The following is a 24,022-nucleotide window of genomic DNA, read 5'->3' as shown; positions in this document are numbered from 1 at the left end:
GATCTCACCAAGCTTCAGCCTCCCTCTGCGCCAGGCAGGGGGCCCGCGGAAGAGGACACGGCGTGTCTCCAGGCCCGGGGTGGGGGCGGCTCGGGGACAGGACGAGCGTGGGTGGTGAGTGTGGGGATGGTGACCACAGCAGGGCCCTGGGGGTCGGGAGGGTGGCTGCTGACGGGCCCGGGGAAGGCGGGGGTGGCCAGGGGCCAGGGTGCTCGTGGTGAAAGCGGGGGACACTGAGCAGGTCCGCGTAGGCGAGGTGGGAGGCACGGAAGGAGGCCCCCAGGAGACCCGGGTGCCCTGGTCCTCTCAGAGGACGGGAACCACAAGCTGGATGTTTCCAGGTGCCCGCGGGCCTGGAAAGCCACCTGCCTGGCCGTGTGCTCCTCCAGGAACACTCAGCAGCTTCAGCAAAGGTGCCAGGGCAGGCTTGGGGCTTTGTTGCCCAACTTGGTGAGACGTCCATGCACACCTGAAGAGCAATGTGTACCCTGCTGTCCGGGGAGACATGTGGGAATGCCAAGCAGGCACGGGGACAGTGCAAGTCAGCTCCTCCACGGCCAGCAGCCCCACCACGCGAGGAGTGCGGGGAGCCCTCAGGGTGCGGTGGACTTGTCCACGTCTCTTCAGCCGGTCTACTTCACGTTGTTTTGATGTATTTAGGATGGTTGTCTTCGTACTGAACTGACCCCTTTGTCATCACATAAGGCCCCTCTGTGTCCCTGGCCGCTCCCTTTGCTGTGGAGTCTTCTTTATCTGGTATTTATGGAGCCACACGAGCTTTGATTATTGCAATGATACATCTTTTTTATACTTTTACTTTTAACCTACCTCCCTTCAACTGTCAAACAACTTTTTTTTTTTTTTTTAATGGAAGAGAAAATTCTACTGTGGTTTCCCTTCCCTGGGGCTGACCTTCCCATTTTCCCTCCTTCATTGCTGCTATTCCAAATTCTCTTACCATTTTCTCTGTTTTAAGAAGTTACTTTGGCAATCTTTTTACAGCAGGTGTCCTAGTGAAAAGTCTTCCTAGTTTTGCTTGACCTTAGGAATACTCTGCCTTCATTCTGAAGGGTGTCTTTGGCGGGAATAGAATCGTCTGACAATTTCTTCCCCTTTCAGCACTTGGAAGCGTGCCCCTTCCTCTGGCTTCCATGTTCTGATGGGAGGCCCGCTGTTCCTCAGGTCACTTTCCCTACTCAGCAGTGAAGTCTCTCTCTGGCTATTTTCCGTAGGTCTCTTTTTTTTCCCTCTGGTCTTGAGCTTAATCGTGCCATGTCTGGTGGTGAATCTGGGAAGTCTGGCCTTGTGGGGTCTGCTCAGCCTCTTGAGTCTGTGGGCGTCTCTCTCACCCAGTTTGGGGAGTCGCTCGTCCTGACTTCTCATGTGTTCACTCAGCCCCTCGCTCTCTCCTCTCCTCCAGACTCACAAATCCTGGACCTTCGGTTAGTGCCCCATGGGTTCATGGGGTTGTTAGAGGTTCTTCTCTGTCCCCATCTCTTTTCTACCCATTGACCTGACTCGATTATTTCATTGATCTAGTTTCAAGTTCGCCAAGTCTTTCCTCTCATCTCACTCTTTTATTGGGTCCATTCAATTTCAGATGCTGTATTTTTTCTGTTCTAATGTGTCCTTTTTTCCCCTTATGTCTCTACTCTTTTTCTGAGACTTCCTACTTTTCCATTTAAGGATGTTCAAAGTCACTGATGTACTTTTATGGTGACTTTAAAATTCTTGTCAGATAATTTCAACTCTATGTCATTTTGATGCTGGGGTCTATTAGCTGTCTTTTCTCATGCAAGTTGAAGTTCTCTTAGTTCTTTGTATGGTATGTAATTTTGTACTGTATCCTAGACATTTTGAGTATTATGTTATGACATTAGTTCTTATTTAAACGTTTTATTTTAGCAAGTATTCAACCCATTTACGGCCCCAGGTGGCACTAGCGGTACAGAGCCTGGCTCCCAGTGAAGGAGCTGAAGAGACGGGGGTTCAGTCCCTGGGTGGGGAGATCCCCTGGAGAAGGAAATGGCAGCCCACTCCATATTCTTGCCTGGAGAAGCCCACGGACAGAGGAGCCTGGAGGGCTACAGTCCATGGAGTCACAGAGAGTCGGACGCGACTGAGTGACTAAACACGCACAATCCATCTAGATCCAGACAACACACCCTAACATCGTTCTCCTGAGGCTCTGTGCCACTCTCCTGGCCTACCTGCTCGTGTGCTACCCAGAGGCCAATCTGAAACCCGGCTGTTTTCCACACCATGGTTGGGTTTGCAAAGGTTTTGCTATGTTTGTTCTGGCTTGTGGCAAGCACAGGCTGCTCAGAGGAGGTGCCCAGAACACCCCGTGCACAGATTTAAAGATTGCTTCCTCCTGCTCCTGACTGTCTGTAACCCTCCCCTTAAAAGAGGACACAGCGCATCCCCGGACTCCAGCCCTTTACAGAACAGGTGGGGCGCTGGCCCTCCAAGCAGTTAGAAAGCCACGTGTAACTTGCGGGGCCCTCCACATCTGCGGGTCCACAGCCCCGGGTTCAGGCAGCCGAGAGTCGTGCAGTTTACTACCCTGCAGAAATCCCACATAGAACACAAGCCGACCTGCATGGCTCAACCTGCGCTGCTGGGGGGCCAGCTGTCCTTCAGAGCCAGCGGGTCATCCGACAGGCGCGTGACGAGCAGCTCCCTTCAAGAGGGTGACAGCAGCCGGACGAGCTGAGGGCAGATGAGCAACACAGACAGTGTCTTCCTTCTCACAGAGAACAGACAACAGGAAACATAAGACGTCAAAGATGCTAAATATGCTGTAAGAGGAAGCAGGTGACAGGGCAGGGGTGTGGTGGACGCGCACGGATTCTGTGGGGAAGTCAGGCAAGTCTTCTCCGACACTGTGCCAGCAGCAGGTAGGCAGAGCTACAGGAGGAGGGCAGAGGCAGCAGACCCGTGGGCAAGGCACGGTCCCACCACAGGACATGTACCCTTCAGGGGCAAAGCTTCTGTGGGCTCATTATTGTCAGCAGACCTCGGACAGATGCAATGGAGTGGCAAAGTGACTGGTGAACAATGAGAACCGCACCCAAAACTCTACATGCTAGAATCTTCTGACGCCACTACCGGAGCTGATCGCTAAGATAAGTCGCTGTTCAGTCACTCAGTTGTGTCTGACTCTTTGTGACCCCATGGACTTCAGCATGCCAGGCTTCCCTGTCCTTCACTATCTTCTGGAGCTTGCTCAAACACATGTACTGAGTCGGTGACGCCATCCAACCATCAACCTCTGCCATCCCCTTCCATCCCCACCAGCATCAGGGTCTTTTCCAATGAGTCAGCTCTTCGCATCAGGTGGCCAAAGTACTGGAGCTTCAGCTTCAGCTTCAGCCTCAGTCCTTCCAGTGAACACTCAGGACTGGTCTCCTTCAGGATGGACTGGTTGCATCTCCTTGCACCCCAAGGGACTCTCAAGAGTCTTCTGCAGCACCACAGTTCAAAAGCATCAATTCTTTGGCACTCAGCCTTCTTTATGGTCCAACTCTCACACCTGTACATGACTAAGCTGTTCAAAATAGCAGCTTTTTTCTGATTTGGATAATTTGAAAACTTCATTTTTCAGTAATCATGTTCAGTTCAGTTCAGTCACTCAGTCGTGTCCGACTCTTTGTGACCCCATGAATCGCAGCACTCCAGGCCTCCCTGTCCATCACCAACTCCCAGAGTTCACTCAGACTCATGTCCATTCAGTCAGTGATGCCAACTAGCCATCTCATCCTCTGTCGTCCCCTTCTCCTCCTGCCCCCAATCCCTCCCAGCATCAGTCTTTTCCAATGAGACAACTCTTCACATGAGGTGGCCAAAGTATTGGAGTTTCAGCTTTAGCATCATTCCTTCCAAAGAATACCCAGGGCTGATCTTCTTTTGGATGGACTGGTTGGATCTCCTTGTAGTCCAAGGGACTCTCAAGAGTCTTCTCCAACACCACAGTTCAAAAGCATCAATTCTTTGGTGCTCAGCCTTCTTCACAGTCCAACTCTCACATCCGTACATGACCACTGGAAAAACCATAGCTGTGACTAGACGGACCTTTGTTGGCAAAGTAATGTTTCTGCTTTTGAACATGATATCTAGGTTGGTCATAACTTTCCTTCCAAGGAGTAAGCGTCTTTTAATTTCATGGCTGCAGTCACCATCTCCAGTGATTTTGGAGCCCCCCAAAAATAAAGTCTGACACTGTTTCCACTGTTTCACCATCTATTTCCCATGAAGTGATGGGACCAGATGCTATGATCTTAGTTTTCTGAATGTTGAGCTTTAAGCCAACTTTTTCACTTTCCACTTTCACTTTCATCAAGAGGCTTTTTAGTTCCTCTTCGCTTTCTGCATAAGGGTGGTGTCATTTGCATATCTGAGGTTATTGATATTTCTCCCGGCAATCTTGATTCCAGCTTGTGCTTCCTACAGCCCAGCGTTTCTCATGATGTACTCTGCATAGAATTTAAATAAGCAGGGTGGCAATATACAGCCTTGACATACTCCTTTTCCTACTTGGAACCAGTCTGTTGTTCCATGTCCAGTTCTTACTGTTGCTTCCTGACCTGCATATAGGTTTCTCAAGAGGCAGATCAGGTGGTCTGGTATTCCCATCTCTTTCAGAATTTTCCAGGTTATTGTGATCGACACAGTCAAAGGCTTTGGCATAATCAATAAAGCAGAAATAGATGTTTTTCTGGAACTCTCTTGCTTTTTCCATGATCCAGCGGATGCTGGCAATTTGATCTCTGATTCCTCTGCCTTTTCTAAAACCAGCTTGAACATCTGGAAGTTCACAGTTCACGTACTGCCGAAGCCTGGCTTGCAGAATTTTGAGCATCACTTTACTAGCGTATGAGATGAGTGCAATTGTGCAGTAGTTTGAGCGTTCTTTGGCATTGCCTTTCTTTGGGACTGGAATGAAAACTGACCTTTTCTAGTCCTGTGGCCACTGCTGAGTTTTCCAAATTTGCTGGCATATTGAGTGTGGCACTTTCACAGCATCATCTTTCAGGATTTGAAATAGCTCAATTGGAACTCCATATATAACTATTAATTTATTTTATAATAAATGTCATGTCTTTGAAACAGGGAGTTTCAAGATACAACAATGGGACTTAGGCAGACACGACTTCCTTGAATCTGCTCCTGGTCTGGGAATGTTTGTGACCATTACAACTTACAGCGATGAGGTAAAACACACTTTTTGTCTTGTTACTGAAATTATTTTCTAAAAAGTCATGTGTCATGTATGCCCACAGACTTTTTAAATCTCTACACAAGTGCTCACCACCCAGCATTTCATTTTTAATGAGTGTGATCCTGACAAAGGACCACACCAAAACGTGGGAAGTGCCTACAGTCCAGCTGAGCAGCAGGGACTACTCAAAGCGAAAGCTCAAAGCAGTACAGAGGGCAGGCCCCACGCTCATTGCCCCGAGGTCCTGCTACTCTTGCCCGGCAGAAGGAACCAGGCCAACCTGCGCTTCTGGTCTTGCAGGAGCTGCGCCTTATCCAGACACAAGGGCTGCTCAGGCCACCCTTCCCTCCTCCCATCCGGCGGGGTCTCTGTAGGCACGTGGCAGTCTCTGCGTCTGTCTGGCCTCCTAAGGCGCTTCCTTGCTGGGAGTTAGCAGGGGAGAAAAGGCACCAAGGTCAAAAGGGAAGAACGTGGACCTTGGAGTCAGGGCCAAGTGTCACTGCAGACGGCCATCTACAGGCTGACTCTTGAGTAGCTGCCTGACTGCTTTAAGCCTGTTTTCTCCTGGTCCGACGTCGTAGCCGACGTTGTTCCCCACCAGGCCGGCTCAAGGTACAGTACTGTGGCCTGCCCTTCCAATAATTCCAACAGGATTGTGGGAGCCACTTCCCCTTGGACTTGTCCTGGGAATGTGCTCACAGGGTGGCAGGTTAGTGGTGGAGCAGAGCCCCGCAGCACAGACGGCAAGAAGAGGAGGGTGCTTGACACGGACGGGCCTGGGCTCCACTCCTCAGGAGAGCTGTGCTCAAGCCAGACCTGTGATGCCCCCACGCACGTGGAGACCAGGAGATTCAGTCCAGCTGGACCACTGGACCCCTGACTCCTGCTGGCTGTAGCAGCCTTCTCCTGGTGCCCTGGGCACCCTGTGACAAGAGTTCCCCTGGGTCCATTCTCCCAGTTCTAGCACAGCTGCCTGTTCCACCTGATACCCTCCTCCTTCACTTCCTGCCCAGTTAAACCAAAACACAAATCTCTGCTGTCCTATTCTGTCATTTTTCATGCTGCTCAGATGCTCAGTCATATCCGACTCTTTGCAACCACACAGACTGTAGCTCGCCAGGTTCCTCTGCCCATGGGGTTTTCCTGGCAAGAATACTGGAGTGGGTTGCCATTCCCTTCACCAGAGGATCTTCCCAACCCAGGGATCGAACCCGAGTCTCCTGCCTGTCCTGCAATGGCAGGCGGGTTCTTTACTATTAGCGCCACCAATGTCTCCACATTTGGCATGGCCTAGGAGAGAAAACCCTCACTGCAAAGCCTTGGTGGTCAGGAAGGCTCTCTCCATTGGGCAGTATGAGGACAAGACACAGCTCTGGCTTTAGTATTTCTCACATGCTAGCACTCCTTGGAAGGGAAGTTATGACCAACCTAGATAGCCTATTCAAAAGCAGAGACATTACTTTGCCAACAAAGGCCTGTCTAGTCAAGGCTATGGTTTTTCCAGTGGTCATGTATGGATGTGAAAGTTGGACTGTGAAGAAAGCTGAGCGCCGAAGAATTGATGCTTTTGAACTGTGGTGTTGGGGAAAACTCTCGAGAGTCCCTTGGACTGCAAGGAGATCCAATCAGTCCAATTTAAAGGAGATCAGATCAGTCCTGGGTGTTCTTTGGAAGGACAGATGCTAAAGCTGAAACTCCAATACTTTGGCCACCTCATGTGAAGAGTTGACTCATTGGAAAAGACTCTGATGCTGGGAGGGATTGGGGGCAGGAGGAGAAGGGGATGACAGAGAATGAGATGGCTGGATGGCATCACCAACTCAATGGACGTGAGTTTGAGTGAACTCCGGGAGTTGGTGATGGACAAGGAGGCCTGGCGTGCTGCGATTCATGGGGTCGCAAAGAGTCGGACACAACTGAGCGACTGAACTGAACTGAGCACCCCCTAAAAGATGATGCTGTGAAAGTGCTGCACTCAATATGCCAGCAAATATGGACAACTCAGCAGTGGCCACAGGACTGGAAAAGGTCAGTTTTCATTCCAATTCCAAAGAAAGGCAATGCCAAAGAATGCTCAAACTACTGCACAATTGCACTCATCTCACATGCTAGCAAAGTAATGCTCAAATTCTCCAAGCCAGGCTTCAGCAATACGTGAACTGTGAACTTCCAGGTGTTCAAGCTGGATTTAGAAAAGGCAGAGGAATCAGAGATCAAATTGCCAACATCTGCTGGATCATAGAAAGAGAAAGAGAGTTTCAGAAAAACATCTATTTCTGCTTTATTGACTATGCCAAAGCCTTTGACTGTGTGGGTCGCAACAAACTGGAAAATTCTTCAAGAAACGGGAATACTAGACCACCTTATCTGCCTCCTGAGAAATCTGTATGCAGGTCAAGAAACAACAGTTAGAACCGGACATGGAACAACACACCGGTTTCAAATCGGGAAAGGAATACGTCAAGGCTATATATTGTCACCCTGCTTATTTAACTTCTATGCAGAGTACATCATGTGAAATGCTGGGCTGAATGAAGCAAAAGCTGGAATCAAGATTGCTGGGAGAAATACCAATAACCTCAGATACACAGATGACACCACCCTTATGGCAGAAGGTGAAGAAGAAGTAAAGAGCCTCTTGATGAAAGTGAAAGAGGAGAGCAAAAATGTTGGCTTAAAATTCAACATTCAGAAAACTAAGATCATGGCGTCCGGTACCATCACTTCCTGGCAAATGGATGGGGAAACAATGGAAACAATGATGGACTTTCTTTTCTTGGGCTCCAAAGTCACTGCAGGTGGTGGCTGCAGCCATGAAATTAAAAGATGCTTGCTCCTTGGAAGAAAAGCTATGACCAACCTAGACAGCATATTAAAAAGCAGAGACATTACTTGGCTGACAAAGGTCCATTTAGTCAAAGCTTTGGTTTTTCCAGTAGTCATGTATGGATCTAAGAGTTGGACCATAAAAAAAGCTGAGTGCCGAAGAACTGATGCTTTTGAACTGTGTTGGAGAAAACTCTTGAGAGTCCCTTGGACAGCAAGGAAATCAAACCAGTCAATCCTAAAGAAAATCAGTCCTGAATATTCATTGGAAGGACTGATGCTGAAGCTGAAACTCCAATACTTTGGCCACCTGATGCGACAAACTAACTCATTGGAAAAGACCAATGAGTTAGTTGATGCTGGGAAAGATTGAAGGCAGGAGGAGAAGAGGGTGACAGAGGATGACATGGTTGGATGGCATCACTGTCTCAATGTACATGAGTTTGAGCAAGCTCCGTGAGATGGTGATGGACAGGGAAGCCTGGCGTGCTGCAGTCCATGGGGTTGCAAAGAGTCAGACATGTCTGAGTGACTGAACTGAACTGAGCACCCCCTTAGAAGACCTCGATCGGCACCCCACAAGGACTCTGGTTGTTCCTACTTGGGAGGGTGTGCCGGGCAAAAGGTGCTCTCGGGTGCTCACAAGAAGGTGTGTCCATGCCTATGGCACCGTGATTTTCAGGCTGGTGAGGTTGTTGGGGCAGACGATGACAAGACACATGCCTCACTCACACTGTGCATTTTATATTCCGTTTCTCATTATTCTGTGTCCAGTATTTCTATTCCATTCTGTAGAAGGGAAACCTGAGGTCCTGAGAGGTGAAACGACCTGTACCAGATCACGTCATCAGCAAGAGGAAAAACTGAGGTTTAAACTCAAGCACGTCTTTTCTCAACATGCCAAACTAACAGGGACTCAAAATATGTTTGCTGACTCGAATGTTCACTGGAAGCAGAACCCTGACATGACACTGAGGCTCAGAAATTGAAGTTAACAGGTGATGAATCATCCATGAATATTTTTTCAGGAAAGAGTGCTGTTTTTCATAAAAAATTAGAAATCAATTGGAAAATCTGACTTTTGAGTGCAGTTTTATTTAACAAAATTTCCTATCAACAATCTGTTAAGTGAAATTAAGCACATGGCAAGATGCTTTAATTTTCTTCAAATCAAAATGGAAAGACTTAAAAAAGGAGAATCTTGGCTGCATTTTTCTATGTGCAACATATACCTGTTTTTGAAGTGATTTAACAGTCTTCTCAAGCAGCTTTAGGTTCACAGCAGAATTCTGCAGAAAGCACAGCATTCCCACATTCCCTCCTCTCCCAGCAGGAGCACCGCATGCTGCAGTGGTGTAACTGACGAGCTGCACGGAGGCATCCTCTTCACCAAAGCCCAGAGTTCATGTTAGGTTTCATCCTTGGGGTCGTACATCTACGGGTGTGATGAACGTGTCCATCATCACCGTATCAACACGGAACAGTTTCACTCCCATGCAAATCCTCTGGAACCGTCTCTTCATTCCCCTCCCCCGCCCCCAACCTTTGGCGACCACTAATCTTTTCATTGTCTCCATAGTTTTGCCTTTCCCAGAGTGTCATATAGCTGGAGCCATACAGTAGGCAGACTTCCCAAGTTGGCGTCCTTCACTTGGGATACGCACTTAAGCCGCCTCCATGTCTTTTCATGACTTGAGAGCTCGTTTCTTTTTGGCGCTGTATAATATTCCATTGTCAAGATGCAAACCATGGCTGCCTGGTGCATTCACATGCAGCAGGACATCTTGATAGCTCCCTAATTTTGGCTTTTATAAATAAAGCTGCCATAAACATTTGTGTGCAGGTTTTCATGTGGACATAAGTTTCCATCTTACTTTGGTAAATAAACAGCACAATGGCAGGTTTGTATGGTAAATGTGTGTCTAGTTTCCTAAGAAACCACCAGACTACGCCATTTTGCATTCCCACTAGAAATGACAAGAGTTGCTGTTGCTCTACATTCTTGCCAGCATTTAGTGTTGTGGGTTGTTTTGTATTTTTGCCATTCCCATAGGTGTGAAGCATCTCGTTGTTTTTAATCGGCAAGGCCCTAACGATATATGATGCTTGTTGATGGCAAATATGGCTTATTTGCCATCTGTATGTCTTCTTTGGTGTGTTGTCTATTCAGATCTTTTGCCCATTTTTCAACTGATTTGTTCATTTTCTTGCTGTTTTCAGAATTCTTTGTAGATTCTAGATAGCAGTACATTATCAGATATGTCTTTTACAAGCAGTTTCTCCCAGTCTGTGGCTCATCTCTTCACTCTCTTGACAGACAGCGCTTTCTTTTGCAAAGCAGAACTCTTCAATTTTAATGAAATTCAGTGTTTAAACATTAATGTTAAATGTTTAATGAAGTTTAATTTAATTAAGTCCAGCTTCTCAATTCTTTCATGTATCGTGCCTTTGGTGTTGTACCTAAAAAGTCATAACCAAACCCAAGGTCATCTAGACTTGCTCCTATGTTACCTTCTAAATAGTTTGGTTTTGCATTTTGCGTTTAGATACGTGCTCTCTTTTGAGTTACTTTTTGTAAAAGGTGTAAGGTCCGCATCTGCATTCGTTTCTTTGCCTGTGGACGTCCATTTTTCAGCACCATCTGTTGGAAAGACTGCCTTTCCCACTAAAGTGCCTTTGCTCCTTGTCAAAGGTCAGCTACCGCTTTTGTGTTGCTATGTTTCTGGGCTCCCTGTTCTGGTTCACTGGTCTTTCTGTTTTTCACCAACAACATCCCACTTGGTTATTGTAGCTTTACAGTAAGTCTTGAAATCAAGAGTGTCAAGCCCCTGACTTTATTCTTCTTCAATACCGTGATGGCTATTTTGGATCTTTGGCCTTTCCACAGAAACTTTAGAATCAGCTTGTAGATATTCACAAAATTACTTGCTGACATTTAAACTGGGATTGTTGAATCTATGGATTAAGTTGGGAACAACTGAGATTTCCACAGCGTTATGTCTTCTTGGCATGAACACATATCTCTCCATGTATTTTGCCTTCTTTGATATCTTTCATCAGTTTTTAAAATTTTCCTCATGTATCTTTCACATATTTTGTTTATATCCAAGTACTTCATTTGTGTGGATGCTAAAGTAAATGGTCCAACCAGTCCATTCTGAAGGAGATCAGCCCTGGGATTGCTTTGGAGGGAATGATGCTGAAGCTGAAACTCCAGTACTTTGGCCACCTCATGTGAAGAGTTGACTCATTGGAAAAGACTCTGATGCTGGGAGGGATTGGGGGCAGGAGGAGAAGGGGACGACAGAGGATGAGATGACTGGATGGCATCACTGACTCGATGGACGTGAGTCTGAGTGAACTCCAGGAGTTGGTGATGGACAGGGAGGCCTGGCGTGCTGCGATTCATGGGGTCGCAAAGAGTCGGACATGACTGAGTGACTGAACTGAACTGAACTGAAAGTAAATGGTATTGTTTTTCATTTCACATTCTATTTGTTCATTTCAGACACATAGAAACTGATTCACTTAACATATTAACGTTGTATCCTATAACCTTGCTATAATCATTTATTAGTTCTGGTAAGTTTTTTATTATTTTGAATTTTCTACATAGACAATCCTATCATCTGTGAACAAACACATCTTCATTTCTTCCTTCCCAACTTATATACCATTTTTTCTTTTCTTCTTTTACTGAATTACCTAGGAATTGAACTGTGATGTTGAAAAGGAATAGCAAGTGGGGAAATGCTAGTCTTCTTTCTGATCTTGGTGGGAAAACCTCTAGTTGTTCACTATTAATTATGTTAGTTGTAAGGTTTTTGTAGATTTTTAAATCAAATTGACAAAGTTCCCCTATTCGTAGTTTGCTGACAGTTTTTACCATGATGGATGTTGGATTTTGTCAAATGCCTTTTCTGCATCTATTGATAAGACCACATCATGTTCTTTAAGCTGCTGATGTGATGAATTACATTAATTGATTTAAAAATATCAAACTAGCCTTGCATATCTGGAATAAATCTGACTTGGCCATGGTGTATAATTCTTTTTATACATTTCTGGGTTCAGTTGGCTGATATTTTGTTGAGTATATTTGTATCTATGTCCATGAGAGATAACGGTCCATAGTTTTCTTGTGTCTTTCTCAGGCTTTGGTATTAGGGTAGTGTTGACATCAGAAAACGGTGTAAAAAGTATTCTGTCTACCTCTGTCTTCTGGAAGACTGCAGAGAGTATGTCGGATTTCTTACTTAAATCTTTGGTGAAATTCACCAGTGAACCCATCCTGGCTTGGGGCTTCCTGCTTGGAAGTTGTTATCTATTCAATTTCGGTACTAGGTGTAGGTTGTCTATTTCTGTGTGACTGGTGACAAATTGCACCTTTCGAGGAATTGGTCTATTTCATCTAGATTACCAAGTCTGCGGGCACAGCATGGTTCATAGTATTCCTCTATGACCTCATTCCCTCGTATTCCTCAACGACCCTACTGATACCCATGAGACCTGTAGTAACACTCTTCTTTCATTTCTGATATTATTAATTTGGGTCTCTTTTTTTCTTCGTTAGCTGAGCTAGAGGTTTATTGATTGTATTGATACTTTCAAAGAACTAGCTTTGTTTTATTGGTTTTCTCTACTTTATTTCCTGTTTTCATTGATTTCTGCATTAGCTTCTATTAGCATGGATCTTATTTCTCCTCTTACACTTATTTTGGATTTAGTTTGCTCTTCTTTTTTCTGGTTTCCTAGGCTTAGATGATAATACATTTTAGAACTTTCTTGTTAATACATGCATTCAATATTATAAATTCCCCTTTGAATACTTCTATCACTGTGACTCCCAAATTTTGATTATGTTGTATTTTCATTTTAGTTCAAATATTTTTTGAGATTTTAAAAATACATAAAATTCACCTTAATAATTACTTAGTACATGGTTCAGTGATATTAAATATATTCATAATGTTGTATAATCATCACCCTCATAACTCTTCAGTCTTTCAAGTGAAACTCTACACCCCTTAAACAACTCCATTATTTTAACCACTCTAAGTATCTCATAAAGTTGTCCCACATAGTGTTTGTCTTCTTATGATTAGTTTATTTCATTTATCATAATGCACTCAAGATTCATCCCTGTTGTAGCACATGTTGGAATTTCCTTCCTTTTTAAGGCTGAATAATATTTCATTGTATGCATATACCACATATACCATATACTTTGCTTATTCATTCATCTGTCAATGGACATTTGAGTTGCTCCACATTTTAGCTATTGTGAATAATGCTGCTGTGAACCTGAGTGTACAGATATCTCTTTGAGACCCTGCTTTGAATTCTTTTGGGTATATATCCAGAAGCAGAGTTACTGGATCAAACAGAAATTCTGCTTTCATATTTTTGAAGAGCCACAACACTATTTTCCACAGTGGCTGCACCATTTTGCATTCCCACCAATGATGCACAAGGGTTGCACTTTCTCCACATTCTTGCCGGTACTTATTGTCTTTTATAGCAGCCATTCTAATGTGTGCGAGGTAGGCTCACTGTAGTTTTGATTTGCATGCCCTTAAGGACCAGTGAAGTTGAGCTTTTTTTTCTCATGTGCTTATTGGCTTTTTTTGTTTTTGTTTTTAAGCACTTTGAATGTATCTGCCCACTGCCTCTGTTCTCCAAAGTTCTGATGAGAAATCTGCTGGTAATTTTATTGAGAATCCTTTCTATATAATAACCTCAAAAGTCCCTGACATTTGGAGGACAGGGTCTGTTATGCCTACCCTGGCTTCTAAAGGCTGTGTGCAGGCTGCCCCAGGAAAACCTGCACAGCTGCCGGCCATGAGGCTGGGGTGGGAGCGGGGGGGAGGGGGAGTGGCTGCTACTGTCTGAGAACTGAAATCCACCAAAATCAATCACAGTTTACTGTCCAAGTCTTCCCCCTGGAAGTGGCAAGACTTCAACAGACTCCAGAGTTCCAACATAGTTCCATCAGACAGATCCTCCCAGGATAACTGTTGTCTCAACACAGATTCCTGTTGCCTCCTCAACCACCACCTTCCCAGATTCTTCGTGTTGATAATTCAAAATACTTTTTCTCTTGAGACGTCTTCCTTGACTCATGAGCTGTTTAGAAGTGTGCTGTTTAATCTCTAAATATCTGGGGACTTTCCGTCTATCTTTATTAATTTCTGCTTTAATTCCATTATGGTCTAAGAGCACACACTGTGTGGTTTCTATGATTTTGAATGTGTTAAGGTGTGTTTTGTGGCCCAGGATGTGGTCTGTCTTGGTGAGTGTTCCATGTGAGCTTGCAAAGAATGTGTATTCTGCTTTGTTGGATGAAGTAGCCTATGGATACTGATTATCCAGTTGGTTGACCATGCTGTTGAGCTCAACTGTATCCTTATTCATCTTCTGCTGGACCTGTCCACCTCTGATGGGGGGGGATCAATGTCTCTGACTATAACACCGAGCTCCTCCATTTATCCTTGCAGTTCTATCAGTTTTTGCTTCATATACTTTGACACTCTGTTATTAGATGCATACACATTAAGGTTTGTCTTCTTGGAGAGCTGACCTCTTTATTATTACATAATGCTCTATTGCGTAATCATTCCTGGTAATTTCCCTTGTTTTGAAGTCTACTCTGTCTGAATTTAACATAATGACTCCAGCTGTCTTTCGATTAAGGTTGGCTAAAAGTTAACATATACATTTTTCTCTGTCCCTTAACTTTTAATCTATATGTGTCTTTACATTTAAAGTGGGGGTTTTTATAGACAATACGTAGATGGTTGTTTTTGTTTTTTTTAATCCACTCTGACAATCTGTTTTAAATGGTGCATTTAGACCACTGACTTTCGAAGTGACTATTGATATAGCTGGGTTAATATCATCATATTTATTACTGTTTTCTGGTTGCTACCCTTGTTATTTGTTCCTATTTTTGTTTTCCACTCTTTTTCTGTCTCTTGTGGTTTTAATTATTTTATGACTCATTTTATCTTTTCTTGGTTATCAACTACACTTCTTTTAACTTTCTGTCAGTGCTTGCAATTTACCTTTACAACCAATCCAAGTCCACTTCTGAATAACAATGTTTCACTTCACAGATAACACAAGTGCCTTATAATAACAAAACAGTCCTAATCCCTATCTCCCATCCCTCGCATCTTTGCTGTTACTAATTTATACATAAACTGTAAACATCAAACACATTGCTATGATTTTGAAAGAAGTATCTATTAACTCAGTTAACAATAAGAAAAATAAAAGTTTTAATTTTACCTTCACTTATTCCTTCTCTAATGCATTTACAACTTTCACATAGATCCAAGTTTCTGACCAATATCATTATACTTATGTCAAGAGCCTTTAACATTCCTTGTGAGACAGGTCTATTGGTGACAAGTTCCCTCATCTTTTGTTTGAGAAAAGCTTTCTCTATTACTTTTGAAGGAGAGTTTTGCAGGATACAGAATTTCTAGATTGATGGTTTTTTTTTTTCCCCTCTCAACACCTTAAATGTTTACTCTCCTGCTTGCATGGTTTCTGAGGACTTGTGCCTGACTCTCGTCTCCCCTATACAGAAGGGCCTTTTCTGGCCCCTTCCCAGGCTTCACCTCTGGCGTCTGTGGCCTCTGTGACTCTCCGCGGTGCGGCTCAATCGGCGCTCCTCCTGCTTGGTGTTCTCTGCGCTTCCCAGCTCTGCCGCTCGGTGTCTGATGCTGACTCGAAATTCTGCTATTATTATTTGTTCTGTTACTTTCTCTCTTCACCTTCTGGTACTCCCAACGCATGTATGTTACATCTTTAACTGTCATCCTGTGGTCCCTGGATATTGTTCCTTTTTACTTCCAATCTTTTTCTGCTTTGCAGCTTTAAACATTTCTGTGGACGTATCCTCAAGCTCAAGAGTCTCTCCTCAGCCCTGTCCAGTCCACCGAGCCCATCAAAGGCACTCTTCGTTTCTGTTAGTGTTTTTCATTTCTGGCACTTCTTTTTTATTCTTTCATAGAATTTCAATCTTTCTCCTCACATTTGTTCTTGCATATTGTCTACTTTTTCCATTAGAGACCACAGAATATTAATCACAGATTTTCTAAATTCCTGACATGATCATTCCAATATCTCTGCCATATCTGACCTAGTTTTGAGACTTGTTCTGTCTCTTCAAACTATGTCTTTCACCTTTTTCATATGCCTTGCTATTTTTCTGTTGTTGTTGGAAGCTAGACATGACATGCTGGGTAAAGGAACCCAGTGCTGGTCCTTTTGCTCTGTACATTGTGACTGTCTGCATTTGTCTGTGTCTCCAATTTTGAGGGAAGTAGCCTGCCCTGGGACCTCAATTCTCTGACAGATCTAAGAACTGACTTTCTTTTCATGCAGCTTTTTACTTGTTAAGACAGACTAACAACTTCCAAGCTCCTCATGTACCAGACTGGAAGTCCTATGCTGTTTTTAAAATATCAAACATTACAGAAATGTACTAAGCAGAAAAGTCAATGTCCCCAACAAACACTTGCCTAATAGCTTGGAATCTTTAGAATATTTGGAACCTTTAGAATCTTCTTCTAAGCACATGTACTTTTACAAATAATAGGTTTCACAACAATAGGACCCTATGCGGCCTACCCCTAATATCGTGGACACCTTTAGTACAGATACAGTTGTTGTAACAGTCTCTCTTACTAGCAATTTTTCATTTGTCTTCACCTAAACTTAATCAGGATTTGAAATAGCTCAACTGGAATTCCATCACCTCCACTAGCTTTGTTCGTAGCGATGCTTCTTAAGGCCCACTTGACTTCACATTCCAGGATGTCTGGCTCTAGGTCAGTGATCACACCATCGTGATTATCTTGGTCGTGAAGATCTTTTTTGTACAGTTCTTCTGTGTATTCTTGCCACCTCTTCTTAGTATTTTCTGCTTCTGTTAGGTCCATACCATTTCTGTCCTTTATTAAGCCCATCTTTGCATGAAATGTTCCCTTGGTATCTCTAATTTTCTTGAAGAGATCTCTAGTCTTTCCCATTCTGTTGTTTTCCTCTATTTCTTTGCATTGATTGCTGAGGAAGGCTTTCTTATCTCTTCTTGCTATTCTTTGGAACTCTGCATTCAGATGCTTATATCTTTCCTTTTCTCCTTTGCTTTTTGCTTCTCTTCTTTTCACAGCTATTTGTAAGGCCTCCTCAGCCATTTTGCTTTTTTGCATTTCTTTTCCATGGGGATGGTCTTGATCCCTGTCTCCTGTACAATGTCACGAACCTCCGTCCATAGTTCATCAGGCACTGTATCTATCAGATCTAGCCCCTTAAATCTATTTCTCACTTCCACTGTATTATCATAAGGGACTTAATTTAGGTCATACCTGAATGGTCTAGTGGTTTTCCCCACTTTCTTCAATTTAAGTCTGAATTTGGCAATAAGGAGTTCATGATCTGAGCCACAGTCAGCTCCCAGTCTTGTTTTTGCTGACTGTATAGAGCTTCTCCATCTTTGGCTGCAAAGAATATAATCAATCTGATTTCGGTGTTGACCATCTGGTGATGTCCATGTGTAGAGTCTTCTCTTGTGTTGTTGGAAGAGGGTGTTTGCTATGACCAGTGCATTTTCTTGGCAAAACTCTATTAGTCTTTGCCCTGTTCATTCCATATTCCAAGGCCAAATTTGCCTGTTACTCCAGATGTTTCCTGACTTCCTACTTTTGCATTCCAGTCCCCTATAATAAAAAGGACATCTTTTTTGGGTGTTAGTTCTAAAAGGTCTTGTAGGTCTTCATAGAACCGTTCAACTTCAGCTTCTTCAGCATTACTGGTTGGGGCACAGACTTGGATTACTATGATATTGAATTGTTTGCCTTGGAAATGAACAGAGATCATTCTGTCATTTTTAAGATTGCATCCAAGTACTACATTTTGGACTCTTTTGTTGACAATGATGGCTACTCCATTTCTTCTAAGGGATTCCTGCCTGCAGTAGTAGAAACCTATATGCAGGTCAGGTAGCAACAGTTAGAACTGGACATGGAACAAAAGACTGGTTCCACATAGGAAAAGGAGTACATCAAGGCTGTATATTGTCACCCTGCTTACTTAACTTCTATGCAGAGTACATCATGAGAAATGCTGGGCTGGAAGAAGCACAAGCTGGAATCAAGATTGCTAGGAGAAATATTAATAACCTCAGATATGCAGATGACATCACCTTTATGGCAGAAAGTGAAGAGGAACTAAAAAGCCTCTTGATGAAAGTGAAAGTGGAGAGTGAAAAAGTTGGCTTAAAGCTCAACATTCAGAAAACGAAGATCATGGCATCCAGTCCCATCACTTCATGGGAAATAGATGGGCAAACAGTGGAATCAGTGTCAGACTTCATTTTTTTGGGCTCCAAAATCACTGCAGATGGTGATTGCGGCCATGAAATTAAAAGACGCTTACTCCTTGGAAGAAAAGTTATGACCAACCTAGATAACATATTGAAAAGCAGAGACATTACTTTGCCAACAAAGATCCGTCTAGTCAAGGCTATGTTTTTTTCCAGTGGTCATGTATGGATGTGAGAATTGGACTGTGAAGAAAGCTGAGCGCCAAAGAATTGATGCTTTTGAACTGTGGTGTTGGTCTTCTCCAACACTCTTGAGAATCCCTTGGACTGCAAGGAGATACAACCAGTCCATTCTAAAGGAGATCAGCTCTGGGATTTCTTTGGAGGGAATGATGCTGAAGCTGAGACTCCAGTACTTTGGCCACCTCATGCGAAGAGTTGACTCACTGGAAAAGACTCTGATGCTGGGAGGGATTGGGGGCAGGAGGAGAAGGGGACGACAGAGGATGAGATGGCTGGATGGCATCACTGACTCGATGGACGTGAGTCTGAGTGAACTCCGGGAGTTGGTGATGGACAGGGAGGCCTGGCGTGCTGCGATTCATGGGGTCGCAAAGAGTCGGACATGACTGAGCGACTGAACTGATCTGAAACTTAATGAGTCCCTACTGAAATCCATTAGTTATTTCAGAAATGCAAACTAAAATAAATACCATTACACTGAATAGCTTTTACATATAACTTTGTCTACTTGAGCATTTCCATAGGATAAACTTCTATAGGTAGCTCTGCTGGGTCAATGGTTAGATACACTTTAACTTTTCATATGTACTACCAAACCATTCTCTGAAATGGCTGTTCAATGTACATTCTCAAAACAGTGTTCAGAGGTAGCATTTCTCAATACTATCCCCACCCCAGATGCTTTTAAGTCTTTGCCAATCTGATAACAAGGAATATCTAACTGTGGTTTGTACTTCATTGATTGGGAGGAAGACTGAATATTTTTCATGTTATCGGTAATTTGATTTCTTCTTTAAGAACGGCACAAATTTCACTAGATTACATAGGGATGGTTTATTTTTTTAATGGAGTATAGAGAATAATGAACTTACACTATGGAAATCCTTAATCCTAGGTATTACTGTCAAAGTTATATGGCCCACAAGGAACATTCTATTTCACTTCACATTCACCTGGTGAACACATCATTTGCTTACAATCTAATTCTACAAGGCTTGTGTCATTTGGAGGGAGTAAGCTGGTAAGTAAATGCCCCCGTGTCCTTGCAAATGAACAGCATCAGCATTACTCGGGCGTGACAATGATATGCAGAACCATTATGCCCAGGCCATATTAAAGTCCTGCACCCAGATCTCAGCACAGCAACTAAAGAGGGAGCTGGAGAGCTTGGAAGGGGTTCAAAGCAGAGCCACGAAGTTGATTAAAGGGCTTGAAAAATGAGAACTGGGAGGGAAGGTTGAGAGAACTGTGATTATTCAGGCTTGAAAACACTTGAAGGCTGAAGGGTGAATTAATAATGGAATCCCAATAAATGGAACTCTTACACGGTAGATGGTGATTGGATATTTTCTAAAGGTTCTGAGGCATCAGAAATTTAGTTATATGCAGAGCACCTTTTCCTGAGAGTAATCAAACTGTCTCAGGGCCAAAGGCATGTGCCCGGAAATCTAGAGGACGTAGCTCAGGAAGCTGCAGTTGCTCTTTCAGGGCAGCAGGTGCCATTTAATGCATGCTTGTGACAATGAAAGACTCCCGAGTATAACCTGGAATGGAGCGGCGGGGAGGCAATAAGAGAACGAAGGAGTGTTTACTCTCAGAAAGGTGGCGGGGGTTGTGGGGTGGAGAAAAAGGAAGGACTGGTAGGACACAATGAGGGCAAAGTAAGGAAAACGAGCGGCCACAGGAAAACATGTTTCTTCCCTTTTACTGTTTGTACAGCGGATCCACTTAGATATTCGAGTTGGAGAACATGACCTTGATGCAGCCATTACTCAAGCAAAGGACAAAGTTAATGAAGTTAGCTTCAAGCTTGAACATCTAATCGAGCAAATTGAGCAAATAGTCAAAGAACAGAACTATCAAAGGGTCAGTCTGCCTAATCAGCTTACAATCCCTCTTCCTGCCAGGAACATGATTCTTGACTAAGCCCCCGAACCAGGGAAAGAGTAAGCTGCCTGTTTCCTGGGTTTATCCAGGGCTGTGTGGATGTGCAGGGCTGGTGGGCGTGCTCTTCCGCCGTCTGCTGGCCTGTGAGCTCCTCTAGGAAAGGGACTGCGGCTCGCTTGCCTCAGGGCTGTGAGCTCACAGATGAATATATAAGGGCTTCCAACACACCCCGGAGAAGGCTATGGCACCCCACTCCAGTACTCTTGCCTGGAAAATCCCATGGATGGAGGAGCCTGGTAGGCTGCAGTCCGTGGGGTCGCTAAGCCTCGGACACAACTGAGCGACTTCCCTTTCACTTTTCACTGTCCTGCACTGGAGAAGGAAATGGCAACTCACTCCAGTGTTCTTGCCTGGAGAATCCCAGGGACAGGGGAGCCTGGTGGGCTGCCGTCTATGGGATCGCACAGTCGGACACGACTAAAGCGACTTAGCAGTCCAACACACCCTGTGCATCTGCAGTCGAGGGTGCCCACTTTCTACAGCATTATTTTGTTCCTGTGATGTTATGTGTTTCCCAGGTCACTGTGTTCAGCGGACCCTGGTTGGATGTGGGCCTGAATCTGCCCCCACTCACTAACCTTCTGTTGTCTCTAAGCTTCAGCTTCCTTATCTGGAAAATAAAATGAGCCCAGTGCCCAGCTTAAAGTAAAGTAAGAACTGGAATGATAAAAAAAAGTATCAATTAGGTAACATACACTTTGATGCTAACAAATAAAACATATGAAGTAACAGATCAAATACTTGATATTTTACACCAAAATATGACGCCTCCTCCTTATCTTTGGCTAAAAACACACCTTAACTTAGAAAAATCAGACACTGCTCTTTGGCATAAGATATTACCTGAGTGACATTAAGTACCTTGAATGTATACAGCACCTTCCCCTCAAATTCATGCATGAAGCACCTTAAGAAACCTAACCTGCATATTTCTCTTCTATATAGGACCGTGAAGAAAAATTTCGAATGACCAGTGAAGATACAAACAGCAACGTCTTATGGTGGGCATTTACACAAACATTAATCTTTATCTCAGTTGGAATTTTCCAAATGAAGTCCCTTAAAGACTTCTTCATAGCTAAGAAACTTGTATAAAAATAAAAAAATAAAAGCAAATAATTACCTTCTACCTTGCATAATGTTTGAGTTAATAAAATATATTCGTAAGTGTCATTATTTTCTGATTTCAAAGACATCTAAGGTTGGAACTGATGTTATAGCATTGTAACACTGATAAAATGTCCAACAGTCACGTATGAATGTGAGAGCTGGCCTACAAAGAAGGCTGAGCGCCGAAGAATTGATGCTTTCAAACTGTGGTGTTGGAGAAGACTCTTGAGAGTCCCTTGGACTGCAAGGAGATCAAACCAGTCAATCCTAAAGGAAATCAACCCTGAATATTCAGTGGAAAGACTTATGCTGAAGCTCCACTACTTTGGCCACCTGAAGCAAAGAGCCGACTCACTGGAAGCCTCTGATGCTGGAAAAGATTGAAGGCAGGAGAAGGAGACAACAGTGGATGAGATGGTTGGATGGCATCACCGACTCAATGGACATGAGTTTGAGCAAGCTCTGGGTGTTGGTGAAGGTCAGGGAAGCCTGGTGTGCTGCAGTCCATGGGGTCACAGAGTCCAGTCATGACCGACAGACTGAACAACAACACTGATAAAATGTCATTTTAACAATACAGCTTCTGAGTTTGACAGAATAAACACATGACCCTGTTTTTAAATTTGGACTAGATCAGCCCTGTCCAATAGAAATAAAATGTGAACCATATACATAAATTTAAAGTTTTCTGGTTGCCACATTAAACAAGGTTTTTTAAAGAGTAAAATTAACCCTAGTGACATATACTTACCCAATACATCAAATACATTACCATTTTAACATGTAATCAATACAAAATGACGAATGAGATAGTTTACTTTTCTTTCTTGATAAGAAGTCTTGGAAACTCAGGTGTATTTTGCAATCAAAGCACATCTGAACTTGGACCCAGTCCCATTTCAAGGTCCAATGGCCACAGGACGCTCCCAGCTGCAGCCTGGGACAGAGGGGTACATATTTTCCCTAAACCACTCCAGTCAGAGTCATCCTGAATCTCTGAGTCTTCCTGTTTCCCTGAAAGAAGGCCACTTTTCTCCTTTTGCACAGAGACTTCCTCTGAACTAAGTTTGTTCTGCAGGTCCCACCTGATCCCCCTCCACCTGGATCAGGGTGATGGAAACGGCTCTTCCATGGAGAGCATGGGGCATTCCATGAGGTGTGAAATAATATGAAGGTAGCTTCCCTTCATTTTCTCTAATTTTCTTTTTCCTTTGGACTGCACAGCATGTGGAATCTTGGTTCCCCAACTGGGCATGGAACCCACATCACCTGCACTGGAAGCCCAGAGTCTCAACCACTAGATGCTCAGGGAAGTCCTTCTCTAAATTCTAAATTAATTACAAGTTCCTTGCTAAGTCACTTCAGTCGTGTCCGACTCTGTGCGACCCCATAGACGGCAGCCCATCAGGCTCCCCTGTCCCTGGGATTCTCCAGGCAAGAACACTGGAGTGGTTTGCCATTTCCTTCTCCAATGCATCTAAGTGAAAAGTGAAAGTGAAGTCGCTCAGTCATGTCTGACTCTTAGCAACCCCATGGACTGCAGCCTACCAGGCTCCTCCGTCCCTGGGATTTTCCAGGCAAGAGTGGGGTGCCATTGCCTTCTCCTACAAGTTCCTTAGAAGCTACAAAAAATAGAACAGTCCTTTCCATCAGCTCTCCTATCTCTTTGTAAATGGGAAACAATCTTTTTTAGGTCAAGACTTTCCATATGCCCATGCCAGAGGCAAGCAAGGCCCTGGCCCCGCCTGGCCCATCTTCACCATGTGACCAGGTCAGCTGGTCCTGGGCCCCAGTGACACCCTACCCTGATCCACCAAGCCCTCCTGTCACCCTGTCCTGGCCCACTGATCTTTTAGAACCCCACCCCAGGGTTCCCGGCCCCTCACCTCCTGTTCCTCTGACCCCACTGGTCCCTCATGGCCCAGGGCCTCTCCTCTCCCACCACCAGTCTGCAGCCCTCAAGGCCCCTCACCCTTCCCCACCACCACCACCACAGAACAAGGGCCTCGTGACCGGTCAGCTCAGCGCAGCGCGCTCAAGGCCGGCACACGTCCCGTCTCCCTGTGGCCACCTCCACCCTTCGCCCGGGCACTGCCTCCTGTGAGGCCGCGGCCCCCGGGAGGGTCCCTGAGACTCGGCAGCCTCGGCGCACCCACCTCGGCGCCGCCGGGGGGCCCACACGGGTCCGGGAGTACCACGCGCCGCAGCGCTGGAGTGAGCGCGGCCGAGACAACCCGCAGACGGCAAAGTGGAATCCTCACCCCGTCCCTTCCTGCTTCGGTACCTTACGGGCGCCTGTGGGCGGGAGCGGCAGGCTCTGGCGCGCAGGCGCGGAGTCACGG

At 44.6% G+C, this 24,022-nt stretch overlaps 1 protein-coding gene and 1 long non-coding RNA gene across 2 annotated transcripts in view; one reads left to right on the top strand and one right to left on the bottom strand.

Annotated features, from left to right (window-relative positions):
* LOC147370141 (transmembrane emp24 domain-containing protein 11) overlaps positions 1-21,688 on the top strand; it is a 29,228-nt gene extending 7,540 nt beyond the window's left edge. Inside the window, exons 2-5 of the mRNA XM_086404446.1 lie at positions 5,113-5,213; positions 19,519-19,644; positions 20,343-20,489; positions 21,516-21,688. Coding sequence (XP_086260572.1) covers positions 5,113-5,213; positions 19,519-19,644; positions 20,343-20,489; positions 21,516-21,665 — 524 coding nt within the window. The 3' untranslated portion in view covers positions 21,666-21,688. The remainder of the gene's footprint in view (positions 1-5,112; positions 5,214-19,518; positions 19,645-20,342; positions 20,490-21,515) is intronic.
* On the bottom strand, positions 20,313-24,001 carry LOC147370140 (uncharacterized). Its single transcript, XR_015165053.1, has 2 exons — positions 23,837-24,001; positions 20,313-22,050 (listed from the first exon to the last, which is right to left on the bottom strand). It is a non-coding gene; the product is annotated as an uncharacterized LOC147370140 (long non-coding RNA).
* Between the last annotated feature and the right edge of the window lie 21 nt (positions 24,002-24,022).

Source organism: Bos grunniens, chromosome 6 (assembly GCF_055505025.1).
Source record: "Bos grunniens cultivar Pamir isolate PY7600 chromosome 6, Bosgru_T2T1.0, whole genome shotgun sequence".
NCBI classification, from domain to species: Eukaryota; Metazoa; Chordata; class Mammalia; order Artiodactyla; family Bovidae; genus Bos; species Bos grunniens.
The sequence above is the reverse complement of the archived record's forward strand: the minus strand, read 5'-3'. Positions and strand labels throughout refer to the sequence as shown.